Consider the following 14479-nt stretch of genomic DNA (forward strand, 5'->3'; position numbering starts at 1 on the left):
CTTGTGTCAGTGCGCATGCGCATGGCTGCAAAGACTGCGACGGGGAGGTGCCTGGTTGGGATGCGGCTAGACTTGCACGGAACGAGGTAACCTACACTGACACGTGTGGTGATTCACTTGGCAGTTTGGACTATTTTCGAGCGGCTTTGCTGTGAGTCTTGATAGGTGCTGAGAATTGGATAAACCAGAGTTCGATTCCAGCCACATCGTCACACTTGGAGCACTGCATGTTCTCCAGATGCACTTGCTAACAAGATATTCGAAGGAACCAGGTTGGGAAGATCAAGACCGAACTCCAAGGCAGGAGGAACCGCAAGCATGGAAGGTAGGTACCTGTAAAGCATCCTGGCAGCAACCGAACATTCGATGAAGTGAACAACGGCGGCACATCTGATCAACAGAGAGGACGCGTAATCCCTCTACCTCATCTGAGCCTCCAAAGGAAACAGAAACAATGCAGGGGAAGATTGGAAATCTTGAACGATGTCGCATTCGTTTCTTGTGATGTCAACAAATGGATAAAAGCTTATCCTCTTGTATTCCCGTCCCGTCGACATCAGAAAAGGGAAAGTGATTGCGTGCTCTCTTACCAACCTGGAAGCCGCTACCAAGCTTTCATCGAAGCTTTTCATCAAAGCTTACCTCTAAGTTATTATAGCTGACTTTCGCCTGCCATGACAGTATAGCACTGTCTGCAGCCAGGGTAGCGTTAGCCGAGCGCGACAATAGCGGCCCATTACGGGGACCACACCCCCCGCAACGACAGGGGCTTGTTACGCCTTCGTTTTCAACCAGTTCCCTTTTCCAAGTCTTGACCTTGCAGAAACACCATCTCATTACTTGGGGGGTTCTGGGCGCCAAGCTTCCTTTCCCCCCTACAAATCGACTTTGTAGGGGGCGGCAAAAAATTGGGACAGTATTTTAATATGGGACACCCCACATAGAAATTTACTAGCAAAGTGACCCATCCATATACTCAACACCCTACTTGCACATGGGGATTTATTAATATAATGTTATTGGGAAGCCTAGTAGACTACCTAAATAGGAAGGGTATATATGTAATAATAGATCTAATAATTTATTTTACTTATTTAAGTACATTATAGTATTGTACTGGTTAATTGAAGTCCCCCTTTACTTGTATATACCTTAGACTATCTCCTCCTACCTTAACGAAGCTTACCCCGGCCGTTGCCCGCTTAAATACCTTATTCTAAGTCGGACTATGCCTTCGATTAATAGCTTTATTGTACTTCCCTATATAATATCCTCGAATCTACATTCTCGTAAGAGGAGGGGAATTATAGGGGTAATTACTAAGGAAGGACCACTAAATTTAGGCAATGAGGTTATATTAATAGTAAGGGGTATACGCTATTTAAACTTCTTCTTAAAAATTAATATAATTAGGGGTTTAGTTAATTAACTAGTTAGTTTAGTCCTCTTCTTACTAAGTAGAAATTCCCCACCTTCCTTATCCCTATCGTCGTTATCCTCCTCCTCCTCCTCCTCTTCGTTATTAACTTTCTTGCCCGTTACTATAGCGATATTATCCTTATAGAGATCTTTAACGAGAATCTTATCTATCTTATCCTTTAATTATACTTGTACGCGGGGATTTCTAACGATTTAAAAAAAGGTTTTTGACTAGGCGGCTGGCTGGTGGCTAATAATAATTTCAATATCCTTATTATTAGAAATAATTAGTAGGGGGTGCTCTATATAGTACTAGGCTTGCTAGTAAACCAACGGCTTACCCTTTTTATCTATTTAATAAGGGGGATTCTCCTCTATATTAAGTATATCGTTATTATAAACTAGGATATACTCCTACTAGTAATCCTTCTTATATTTTTTAAATTAAATATTCTATATAACTTTAGCTGGCTTCCCCCCTTCTTTATTATTTCTCTATTACTCTTTGAGTTGCTTTTGTGTAACGTTATTAATTCTTTTTATGGCTCGCTCTTGCCGCTTTATCTTATTTTGCATCTCTTGTTGAATTCTCTCGATTACTATAGTATTGAGCTGGTCTTTTGAAAGAAATAGAAATAATCTACTAGTAGGGATTTTATATATTCTCCTCTTTATACGACGGTTGAAGTTAGCCTCCTTCTCGCGGTTATACCGGTTTTTTTTTTAAATTTTATTATAATTGAGTATAACTTCCTTTATAATTTAGAATACGTAAGGGTAATTAATACGGGTAGGAGAGTTGAACGTATAAGAATAACGGTTAATAATACGGTTAATAACCTTAATAGCCTTCTTAAACCGATCCTCGTATAGTATTATATTGGGATAGGTAGGGTTAAGCTCAAAAGAGTATTATTTAGCTTTAATTTGTAATAATACCCTTTATTTATTGATTGGCTAGAGTTTAGTATTTTTAAATCCATCTATAATATTGTAAACCGTAAAGTTATTAGTGATAATGTTGTTGAATTTACGGATAAAAGTTATACGGTTGAAGTTATACTCGCCCTGTTGAACGAATTCGCAAAGCGCCTTCTAGTAATATAATTTAAAAGAGGAAAAGACTCCCACATTAAGCGGCTATATAATATGGGTAGAGTACGGCGGTAAAGCGAGGATATAAATATTAAATACCTTAATATACTATTTAACTACTATATTACAATAGTTACTAAAACTATTAATAATAAATAATTAATATATAGGATTTATATTAGGGAGCCGCCTTTTACTAATACTAGTAATATAATCCTCTAATTAACGGCCGTTAATATTATATCTATACTAATCGCAACCGAACTAATCTATAAAGCTATACCCGGTCTTTTTAAACGTTAGCGATACCTCAAAGCTATATAGATTGAAATATTTTAATTAATTGAGTGTAATCTTTATATTCAAAAAGCCGGTAAGTAACTTTATAAACCGTATATCGCTAGGGAGGTCGTTAATAGTAAATTCCTCGGTTGGGTTAGTTTTAAAAATAAGGTAAATAGGGATATAATTGCCTATAGCGTTTATACTAGTAATTAGAGTGTATGACTCTCTGTTAGCTAAATTAGATATCTCTAGCTGAATTTAACCGTTAGTATACTGCAATTAGAAGGGATTATATTTAATTAAGTAAAATCTCTCCTATCCAACCCCCCTCTCTCTTTCTCTCTCTTACTAACTTTCCTTTTATCCCCCAACTCTTTCAATATAATAACCTTCATACAACTATTTAATACGCAACTAATATAGGTATTATACTTATCGCTATTCCAACGGTCATAAGGAGGGATGGTGGCGGCGATATCCTTATACTTATCGAACTAGTCGTTTACTAATTCGGTATTCAACTCCTAGAAATAACGTTTAAAATCTATAGTGCGATACGTCGTTGAGCGTAGCTCCGGATAATCGGTAATAAACCTTATAAACTAACGTTTATTAAGCTCGGTCGCGGGAGGATTCACCCTTATTAATTTTAAGTAATTAATAGTAATTATTACTATCAATTGCAATGTAGGGAATCTCCCTCTAAAGTAAAAGATTACGTACGCAACAATAGCCTCCTCCTTATTGTATGTCAACGACCGCGGGCGCCTTCGTAGCTGTAATGATACCGCCGGTTTACTAGTCTCCCGTAGCGACTTCGCGTACCGACCGATTAAGCTACAAGACTCCCCAATTATACGTGCAATATCCCTTATAAAAGGAGGCTTCCTATAGTTACTACTAGATTTAAGAGAATTATACCGGTCGTGCGCGTTGAAATACTGCTGGGTAGCGGTTATATTAGTATAGGGGACGAGGGAGTAATTTACGGGTATTAGTACTAGTAAGTTAATTAGCGATTTAATTAATCTATAGATATATAGAAGTTTTATTAATTTATAGCTTTATAGGGCAATGCGACGACGAAAAATAGTAATTGGGCATTATTGTCGGCGTTATTGTTGAGCGAAATTTACGATGCAAAAGAGCGATTTTGCGCGGCGTTAACAGGCGAATGTGCATGGGTTATTTCGGCACTGTCCCATATTAAAATACTGTCCCAATTTTTTGCCGCCCCCTACAAAGTCGATTTGTAGGGGGGAAAGGAAGCTTGGCGCCCAGAACCCCCCAAGTAACCGATGGGAATCTTGGCGGTTTTCAGGAATCCCATTCTTGGCGGGTCGCACCATGGCCGTTGCTTGTTACAGAAGGTTCTGTCGTACCAAATCAACGAGGGAATCAATGGACGCCACAACCGAGCTGGGAACACGGAGAAACATGTCGATGGCGGCTAGGGCACGTGCTGTGTCCGTGATGGGGGCGCGGTCACTTGGCGCTGGTGTCCGTGCAGTGTGCCAGGGCAGTGAACCAACAGCGCCCCTGGACTCCGGCTGTGCCATAGCAGGTTGATATCATCTCCTGGGAGTCGGTTGGCTTGAAAGAGAACCCATTGTTCTCTGTTTCTCTTACGTTTTTGCTTCCCTTTTTCACTTTTCGTTCCCTTCGCCTTTCCTTCACCTTCATTCTCTTCATACTCACTAGAGGAGTGCAGCAGGTCTGCAAGTGTTGTTTGTTGTGTTTGTTCCAGGTTGTTTGACCTTCCTCTCTTCGTCCATCAATGCTGTAATTCTCCCGTTTCGTTTCACTCACTTCGTTTCCTTGCGTCTTCGTCTCTCCTTTCGAGTCCACAATCAACACCAAATCGGCCGGCCGATTCCACTGGACACCTGGAGAATCATCCCACAATGAAAGCCACAGCTCCCACTCTCCGCTGGCGGAACTTTGCCCGAGCAGAAGCCACCCGCGCTTGGGTCGAGGCAACAAAGAGACAGGTCCTCAACACCAGTGACGACGACTCCCTGAGCGATACCAACAGCCTCAACTCCCTCAGCGACAACAACAGTCTTGATTCAGACTCTGATGCTGGTCGTCAACAACCACCCCAAACCACCAACCCACCACAGCTCACCGGCGCCGCAAAGACTCGTCAGCGTCTGACAGCTGGCTCTCGGGGCCGTGTTACTCGTCGCTCTCTCGAACAAAGACAAGCCATCAACACCTCAGACGATGAGTCTGTCGACAATCTCGACGACTCCCTCGACAGCGCCGACTCCTCAGCCGATGAAGCCCGTCCTTTGCCTACTTCCACCACTACCAAACGCCCCAACCTCAGCTCCAAGACCCGCGCCCGTCTAGCTGCCAAGCATCGTCGTGCTCTTGACGCTCGCCAGGCACTAGACAGTGACTCCGCTGATAGCATCAATGACTCCCTCGACAGCGGCGCCGAGTCATCTGCTGATGAGGCCAGACCTCTGGGACGTCCCACGCGCACTCAGAAGCGCCGTGCCCGTCGTACCATCGACGTAAGACAGGCGCTTGACAGCTCAGCTGATGATAATAACAGCCTGGACAGTCTCGACAGCGGGCTCAGCGACGGCAACTCCTCGGCTGACGAAGCTCGTCCCACTTTGGCTCCCACAAACCCTCCCATTCTTGCTCCCAAGAACCGTAATCGTCTGACTTTTGGCCAGCGCCAGCAGCACAAGGCTACCCGCCGCTCCATTGCCGCCAGACAGAACAACCTCCAGGACCCCAACACCTCGGACAGTAACTCTCTCAGCGACGATAACTCCCTCAGTTCCCTCTCGGACAACAACTCTCTGGATAGCAACTCCATTGACTCTGCCTCTGACTCCGACGCCGCCAGACCGCAGCCTACCAACCCCGCAAACCTCACTTCCAAGGCTCCCAAGCGTCTCGGCGCCAGCTCGCGGCCCGCCCGCATCAGCAGACGTGAAATCCTGGGCAAAAGGAATGCCCCTGCCGAGCATCCGGAGCACCCAGAGGAAGAGGAAGATGATGCGGCTTCTGTGTCCAGTGTAAGTAGTGGGGACTCTGATGACGAGAAGAAGGAGGAAGAGGAGAAGGATGAGAAGGAGAAGACGAAGACAAGCACTGTGACTGCGGCTCCTACTGCTACCGCCACTGGTAGCGCGGCTGCTACTACCGTCAATGGCAGTGCTACCGCGACGGTTACCTCTACTTTCGGACCTTCCGCTACTTCAGAGCCGGAAGATGCTCTGGCACCCGTTAACTCCGGCGACGCCACGGCGCTTCCGAACTTGTCACTTGCCCCGGCAGCAACGGCCACGCCAAGCAGTGTCCTCGGAGCCATCGACGACCAGCCCCAGGCGGATACGCAAGGCCAACAGACGCCGGTGCCGACGGCGAAGAAGATGAGCGCTGGTGCCACGGCTGGTATAGTCATTGGCGTATTGGGTATGTCCCCCTTTCCCCTTCCCCTTTCCCCATTCCATCCCCCTACCAGTTACAAGTACTAACCCCAAAAAAGGCTTCATCGCCCTCCTGACCGGGGCCTTCTTCCTCTTTATCAAATGGCGTCGTCGTCATCGCGAATCCTCCCTCTTCGGCCCCAAGACCCCTCTAGCCGACGAAAAAGGCGGTCCGCCACCCACCATCACATTCACCCATCCTTCCTGGCCCAACCAGAACCAGAACCAGAACCAGGGACAAACCGACAGCGCCCAGCGTGACCCCACCAACAACAAAACCAACAGCGAGGTAATCAACGACCTGATCCGCGCCGCTTACGCTGCCGAAGGAGAAGGCAGAAACACCATGGCAGACGCTCACGATGCAGCAAACCAACACTACCTCGACGAAAAAGCCTACGCCATGCTTGCCGGCCACCCGCCCACTCCCGCCGCCGCTGAAAAGCGTGGTGTCAGTAAGTGGTTGGCGGACGTCATGACGCCTAGACAGTCTACTATCTCCATATCGCAACGATGGCCTTATCCTGTTGATCCGCCTGAGACTATGCCGGTTGGTGGTGGTACATATATGCCTGCAGGTAATGGAATGACTACTACCAAGCAAAAAAGGTTGACGCCGCCGAGATTACCGCTGAAGCCGGTGGTGCCGCCTCATATGTTGAGACCTGGTGCTGCGGTGGGGGGCACGGGGTTGCCGCCTGGGAGTAATGTTAATCCTAGAATGACGGTGGCTACGCAGACGACGACTACCACTAGTAGCAGTGCGAGGTGGGGGTAAGTGGACGTTATTTAATGGGGAGGTACCTAGGTAAGGTAGTTGAGGGGTTGATGCATGGGGAGTTGATGGTTGATTGTTGTTGTATGGGTAGAGAGTTTGTGGAGATGGATTGGATTGTAAGAGTACCGAGAAAGGAGGTCGAGTGTGTGATGATAGAAGTAGGTAGTGTAGACGTAGCTCGGTAGCGCAGTTTAATAGACCGTTCATCGGCATTTGGGTTCCTATCGCTGATCGTTGTTAAGGTTTTTGATGCGTTGCCGGGATGAAGGCGGAAGTTACCGCGGTGCCTCATCGACGTCGTGGTGAACCGATTGTCGTCGTAATTGGTCAGGAGCGTACTAAGCGGGCATAATCTCCCTCAGGTTGAGGCCAGTTGCGGATGAAGCCAAGTCATTGAACTTGACTGTTTCGGGGACTGCCGTGACTGATCAGTATGTGGCGGTAATGCCGTGATGGTTATCGACGCGGAACTTGCCATCGCTTTGTTCGCGAGTGCAAATACCGAAGGGAAAGGAGAATGATCTTCCCAATTATCGATTCTTGGGTATAGTGGCACCTGTTAAGGATGGGGTGCACGAGATATCGGTGAGCGTCCCTCGAACGGTCATGCCGGTGTTGATCCGTGGTGATGTGAAGCTGGGTTCAGGTTGTGTGAGAGAGGGAGTTCACTTCTCGCAATAATGGACCGGCTCACCGCACGCTGTCAACCATACCTTAGTTTAGGTTTAAATGCCGGCGATGATCTTCAATTGCAGTTGCTGGGGACTGTACTCGACCCCTCAAATCACCCCCAGAATGAGACAAGCGGGAGGTGAGGTGATATGGTCGAGTGTCTCGGGTGGCATCATGGGATTCTATGTGTGCCCATAATCCCTTACAGGGAGGAAGCCCATTAGCGGCCCGTGATATGCCTGTCTGGTGCCGTTGGGCTGATCGCCACGTCAGAAGGACTCATCGGGAAATGAACGAAGGTGACGTACATACAATGAATACAAAGGGTATTGTCATTTCAGCCCCAGGATTTTGCTTTTGCTGTAGCCAGGCTCGAGGCGAGAGTCAATTCCCGTTGTTGTTTTGTATTGCCAAGTCATTGCGATCACCTTATCGCTGACCCCCCTGGTGACCCCTGGTGATTGAGATCGCCCTCGGTAGAATGTGGTGGATGCCGAACAGACCACGGTGCAGATCCCTACCTACCTGCCTACCGTACCACTCGGCTGGTAGGCCTCCTTAATCTCCTCGTTTGACGTCGTTGTTTGCGTTCCTTTTAAAGTTCGATCTTCGCCCATCTGCCGAACGAACCTTCCCATCTGTTTCAGTCAGCAGCGGTAGTGTCGAGCAGAAACCCAACTGCAGTCCTTCTTTCCAACCAGCGACGACGACTTAACTCAACCCCGGTCATTCTTTGAAACAACTCGCCAAAACCCAACAGCCGTCTGTCTTTACAACGAATATCAAAAAACAAAAACCGACAAAATGTCTCTCCTCACGAAGGCCGCTCTCCTCCTCGCCGTCGCCGGCTCCGCCCTCGGCGCCCCCACTCTTACCAACCCCGGCGGCTTCAAAAACCACGTCGCCGCCGCCGGCACTACTCACCACATTCCCGGCCACGGCACTCACTTTGAGCTCCCCGACCATCTCAAGCAGCGCTCCATCCCCGGCGGCGGAGAGATCGAAAGCACTCGGACACCCGAACAGCAGCCCCAGTCCCAGACTATGTACACCAACCACACCTACCTCCCTGCCGAGGCCTTCAACCGCACTGCCACCGTCAGCAAGCGCAGTCTTCAGGCCTTGACGGGCGGCGATGCCAACGGAGACAAGGAAGAGCACATCCCGATGCCCCACAAGGCTTCGGTGCCCTTCGTTGACCCGGCCACCGGCATTTCCTTCCAGCGGTTCTACGACGAGACCAGCCAGTTCTCCTTTGGCCTCGCTTTGTCCAGCCTTCCCTCCGCTGGTGATGCTGCCGCCAACGACGCCACGGACTTTATCGGCCAACTCTCCTTCCCACTGAACGCCACCTCCGGCCTAGGCCGCGGCGCCGGCTGGGGCGGAATTTCCATTTCCCCCAAACTTACTGCCTCCCACTTACCTCTCTTCCTCGGTCTCCAAACCGACGGCTTCGGTAACCTCGCCTTCTCCTCTTTCACCGAGGCCGTCAAGTCTGCTGCCTCCGGCGCTGCCTCCAACGTCCCCACGACCGCTGGCCAACAAGCCGCATCGACCGGCAAGGACGTCGCCTTCAAGATCCGCACCATTCCCTCCGCCACGAGCATCACCGCCACGCACCTGACTTACACTTTCCTTTGCGAGGGTTGTCTGTCCATCAGCAAGTGCGCTGCCAACTTGGACGCGTGGAAGGCCCAGGGAAAGACCAAGGTTCTGCGCCTTGGTTGGGCGACTGGTGACGCTGTTGCTTCCGAGGAGGACGCCGAGAAGCAGACTGCTGCTGATGCGCAAAACGCAAAGAAGTGGGCTTACCACCGCCTTGGCTTCGGACACCTCAAGATCGACCTCGAGGGCGCTTTGTCGCACACGGCTGAGCAGTTCAACGGGTGGAAGGCCCTGGCGATGGCGGAGGAGGTCAGAGGGTTTGAGGGGCTTGCGCCGCCGTTTGCTATGGACATGGTGAATAGGTTCTCGAACTCGGAGGGGGCCAAGAACTTGGAGAAGGTTAAGGGTGGCGAGGGCGAGAAGAAGAAGGAGGAGGGTGAGAGGGGCGTGGAGAGTGAGAGTGAGAGTGACAGCGACAGTGATTCTGACTGTGGATGCGAGAGCGACAGCGAGAGCGATTCCGATTCGGAGAGCGAGGATGAGGAGTAGATATGAGGAGACGGACGTCGTTGGTGTAATGTTGAGGATGAGAAAAGAAGGAGGGGATGTGATACCCAGTTTCGTTGGGATTCTGTTCTGCAAGAACTTATGTTAATCATTGAATTGAACCACACAAACTTTGATGTCTCTTATGGCAGCGCCCGTGACCTTGGTCGTTTGAACATTTCGCTACCCGACGTCAACTGTGATATTGTCAATGGAAGCTACGGGCCAGGATGTTTCTTTAGTAAGTCCAAACCGCCGGACGATAAGCCCATGGTACACCACGAGAGAGACCTCGGGCTGCTGTGACACTTGGTCAATTTTCCAACTACACCCTCTGATCTGTCGCCAAACTAACAATACCCAATGCGGCAATGCTCCAAAACTCCTACGCCATGCTAATCCTCATGAAAATACCTATAACCATAGTACTCAACACCCTCTTATCCACCAATGTACAGAGCACCCATCCGCTCCTCCACCCCTCGAACACCCTCCTTAGCTCTCTCAATCTCCGCCTCGAGTTCTTCCACGTTCCGATTCAACGCGCTAACCTCCTCGAACCGCCTCTGTGCCCTCGCGCTCTTCAACATCTCCTGCACCATGAACATCTGTTCCTCAAGCACCACCAGTCGTTCCTTTGCCTCTTTCTCCTCGATGTCGAGTTCGGATTGGACGACACTGGCTTCGCTTGCGCCGGCATTACTGGATGTTTCGACGTCTTTGGAGAAGGCAGACTCCCCGTTTCGTAGGGGCGAGAGGGTGGATGTTGACCCGTTAAGTAAGCGCCGGTGTTGGTGTTGCATGCTGTTACTGCGCAACACTCGAGGCACCGATTTTAGAGGAATCAAGTTGGCGTGCAGGAAGGCCGACGCGGCAGCATACACAGACTGCTGCAACCTCAACTGCGTCGGGCTATCCGTCTTCATGTCTCTTAGCCTCCTCGCGGCAAGGTCGTATTTCGCAAAAGCATCCGTCAGGCGTTTTCGGATCTTGGCGGCTTCTTGCACTTGAGCAGACGTCGGTGGAGGTTTATCCTGTCGGTAGTCGTCCTCGTTCGGGGGCTGGAGAGCCAAGAGCGCTTTTTGGAAGGAGGGCATCAACATCCGGATGCCTCGCTCGAACTGCCGCAGGGTCTCGTAAGCGCGTTGATCTGGTGGTTTATGTGCTATGGAAGCGGCGAAGTCGCGGTGAGAGAAAATGGTTGATTTGCAGTCGCGGCACATGCGAATGTCGAGGGTGGTGGTGACGATTCCGGGCGGCTTTTCGGTGTTTATCGTTGCTAAGGAAGGTCAGCAGAAGTCAACATGACAAAATGACGGGAAACATACGATGCGCAACATCCAACCCAACCTCTGTCGAACAAGCCGTCTCCGGATCGGCGCAAACCACTTTCCCACATATCCGACAATGATGTCTCCTAAACGTCCAACTCCCAAACTCCTGCTTGCAAAACGGACAATTTGTGACCGCCCCATCCTCTTCCCAGCTAACCACACTTTGCTCGATCATTTTCCTCTGGCTCTTCTGGCCCGTCAAGACCAATAATCCTGACCCCTCCTCCGGCGGCATCTCAGCCAACAACCTCGTCAGCTTCGTTAACCTCTTTTCTAGCCTCTGCACCTCCAGTTTATGTCTGTCCACCCTCTTTGCTCGTATTGCCTTGAACTCGGCCATGTGATCCCTCACCGTTCCCTGGTGATCATTATACCCTTCCCGACTCTTGAAGCAAGTCTCGCACACTCGACACCAGATCCCTCGCACCGGTTCGTGGTTGGCCGATCGCGACAGCTTCATCTGGTACATGGTGTGTTCCTCGCAAAACAGGCGACCGCATTTCCGGCAGTTGACCAGCCCACTAAACGGCCCTAATTTCCTTGTACATGTCGGATCGGTACAGGGGTCGTTCCCCGTTGGTCTCTGCCAGTGGTGTCGGGTGACTAGTTCCTCTGGGTCTACAGCCTTTTCTGCGGGTCGTCCGGGTGCGGTGGCGATGGCGCTGGTCGCGAGAACAGGTTGCGTCTCGTTGGATTCGAAAACATCAAGTCCGCGCAGGGTCTGGTTGATGATGTTCAACGGCTGAAACTTTTTGGCTTTGCGGACCTGTTTGTCGAACCAGCTCTTGACTTCATCTTGTGTCTCTTCGGGCAACTCTTGATGGACGTCGTCGATGTGTCTATTCAATTGAAGCAGGGTGACCATTTCCTCTTGGCATATCGGGCAAACGAGTCGGTTGTCGTTGGCGCCGACGGATTGGCCGCCGCCATTGGAAGGACCGGGCAAGCTGACATTGGACACAAGGTCTTGCGGAATGTAAGGTAGCGGGGCGGAGGATGACGGGGAGATGGACTCGCGCGTGGAATTGGGCGAAATGAAGGAGACGGTGCTGCTGTCGGAGGGCGCATAGGGGCTGGCGGCGCGATGGATGGCGGCGATGGTTGAGGGTGACGGCGATGACGACGACGCTGCTGCTGCTGCTGCTGTGGGCGGGGCGAGGCCCTTGCCGTTGCCCAAGATGCGCCCACCTCCGAGCTTGCGCCCGGACATGTCGTCGTCGTCGGTGTTTTGATGATAATCTGGACGAGATGATCGATGGGAGCCCAGTCAGTCGTGGGTAGGGCAAGGAGGAGGTGGGTTATGTTGGCGTCGTCGTCGTCGACAAGGTGGCCATTGTTTGTTGCCTGGTCCAGTCAGTGAAACGAGGGAAAGGAAGCGAAGCGAAGCGAAGTTGGTCGTCTCACTTGGTTCAGTTCCCCGTTGTTGGGTCAAGTCAGGCAACCGAAGTTGACTGGGTTGTGTGCTTCGTTATTGGCTCGGGAACGGCGGTGGAGGATCGGTAGGTAGGTTAGGTAGGCGCAGGCAGTGTCACCTCACAGCTGCGGCAGCCTAATGCGCCTGACGTTCAGTGGGATCCGCTATTTTGGGCCCTGCAAGTAAACAATTGATGCCGACCTCGACCAAGACAAGTTACTTGTTAGGCCTGTACCTTTCTTTACGGCAGAATTACTGCCAGTCATAGGTATCCCTCCATCTTCCGATCCCGTCCCCCTCTCTCCACCCTCCCGCAATCGCCCCTCTGTAACCACCGGGATCACCCTCCATTGTCCACCAATAAATATGTCATCAGCGGAAGCACGTCAGCGGCAGAATCTCCATTATCAGCCTTATCAGTCATTCACTCAATACTTCGGTCTCCCGTCCACAATGTTTTCTGACTACTTGATCCTTTTTTTTTTCTCTTTTTCTTTCGAGGATCGACCATAACGAGTTGACGACGGACAAATAGCGCTGGCGCTGCGAATACAAACAAAACAGACACAAAATGACGACCGGACGAGCAGACCCAAACAACTTTCCCGAGATTCAGACGGGCGGCAGTCTGTTGATCGCATGGCAGATCAAGGGCAAACGAGTGCTCCTAGTGGGCGGTGGTGAGGTATGTCTTTCTTTCACGTCTGCTGACCCTCCTTCCAAGGGCTGTTGCTGACTTAAACCCTCCCTCACAGGTAGCAGCAACCCGGCTCGTCCACCTCCTCTCCGCCGACGCCCTCGTAACCCTCATCGCCCCGGCCCCCCTCCACCCCGAAGTCTCCTTCCGCCTCACCCAATTCCCCAACTCCCTGACCTGGATCCCCCGTGCCTTCGAGCCAACCGACCTTACCGACCACCCCAATGACTACTCGTTGATCTTGACAGCCATCGACGACCCCGTCGCCTCTTCCCAAATCTACAAACTCGCCCACCAGCTCAAAATCCCCGCCAACATTGCCGATGTCCCTCCCGAATGCGACTTTTACTTTGGCTCTGTCCACCGCGACGGGCCCCTACAAATCATGGTGTCGACTAATGGAAAAGGCCCCAGGCTGGCGTCGACGATTCGGAAACTGATCGCCAAGGCGTTGCCCAAGAATGCGGGCCGGGCCATCGAGCAGATGGGCGAGCTGCGCAAAAAGTTGCGCGAGGTGGCTCCTGCACAGGAAGAAGGGAAGAGGAGGATGGACTGGATTAAAAAGGTTAGTGATGCGTATGGGTGGGAGGAGATGGGCACCATGACGGGAGAGGATATGGCGAATTTGTTGGCGTGGTACCGTAAAGAGGGGGGAGAAGATGGGTTGGAAGTGCCGACTTTGGACGAGTTGAGGGCTTTGCGGAAGGAGAAGAAGCAGGACGGTGCAGTGGAAGAGGTGGAGAAGAAGGTTGAGGAGTTGAAGGTGGAAGACAAGGCCTAGGGAAAATGAATCCAGGATGCCACGGGGTTCTCTTAGTTCCTGGGTAAAAGGACCTTTTGGGACAAGGACATGGATGAATGATACCATTGGATGCTCTTCAATCAAGGTGACAATCACGAAGAGGAAGATGAAACAACAATCAATGCCTTATGAATCCCACGAAAACTTAAATAATTATACCACCAGCCTGCCAGTTCTTGATGCTTGCCGAATGCGATTAACACGTTGCATGCTGGACACACTATGTTGCTGCTCGGTGGGTTAAGTGCGGCTCCGTCGTCCATGACAAAATTGATGACACCTGTAAACCAGTTCGATTCCGATTGTCATAATTCAGAAAGGTCGTCGCGAAACAGTGATAGGGATTACCATAATTCGAAAAGACATCGGCTAGAGTCCCA

The 14479-nt window shown here is 50.5% G+C and overlaps 4 protein-coding genes across 4 annotated transcripts; 3 read left to right on the top strand and 1 right to left on the bottom strand.

Moving 5' to 3' along the window:
• Window positions 1-4703: 4703 nt before the first annotated feature.
• On the top strand, window positions 4704-7029 carry B0T23DRAFT_327894 (uncharacterized protein; the record flags this gene model as incomplete). Its single annotated transcript, XM_062835654.1, has 2 exons — window positions 4704-6237; window positions 6311-7029. The coding sequence occupies 2 exons, from the start codon at window positions 4704-4706 to the stop codon at window positions 7027-7029; spliced, it is 2253 nt and encodes a 750-aa protein (XP_062687854.1).
• A 1476-nt stretch (window positions 7030-8505) lies between these two features.
• Window positions 8506-9855, top strand: B0T23DRAFT_327805 (uncharacterized protein; the record flags this gene model as incomplete). The annotated part of the gene is made up of 1 exon (XM_062835645.1): window positions 8506-9855. One exon carries the CDS (start codon window positions 8506-8508, stop codon window positions 9853-9855), a length of 1350 nt encoding a protein of 449 aa, XP_062687855.1.
• A 126-nt stretch (window positions 9856-9981) lies between these two features.
• Window positions 9982-12633, bottom strand: B0T23DRAFT_55083 (FYVE zinc finger-domain-containing protein). The gene is made up of 2 exons (XM_062841437.1): window positions 11181-12633; window positions 9982-11131 (listed from the first exon to the last, which is right to left on the bottom strand). The coding sequence occupies exons 1-2, from the start codon at window positions 12394-12396 to the stop codon at window positions 10293-10295; spliced, it is 2055 nt and encodes a 684-aa protein (XP_062687856.1). The 5' UTR covers window positions 12397-12633; the 3' UTR covers window positions 9982-10292.
• Window positions 12634-12992: 359 nt separating this feature from the next.
• B0T23DRAFT_348003 (uncharacterized protein) lies at window positions 12993-14314 on the top strand. The gene is made up of 2 exons (XM_062836002.1): window positions 12993-13285; window positions 13356-14314. The coding sequence occupies exons 1-2, from the start codon at window positions 13172-13174 to the stop codon at window positions 14076-14078; spliced, it is 837 nt and encodes a 278-aa protein (XP_062687857.1). The 5' UTR covers window positions 12993-13171; the 3' UTR covers window positions 14079-14314.
• The last annotated feature ends 165 nt before the right edge of the window (window positions 14315-14479 follow it).

This window comes from Neurospora hispaniola, assembly GCF_033458365.1.
Source record: "Neurospora hispaniola strain FGSC 10403 chromosome Unknown B0T23scaffold_13, whole genome shotgun sequence".
NCBI classification, from domain to species: domain Eukaryota; kingdom Fungi; phylum Ascomycota; class Sordariomycetes; order Sordariales; family Sordariaceae; genus Neurospora; species Neurospora hispaniola.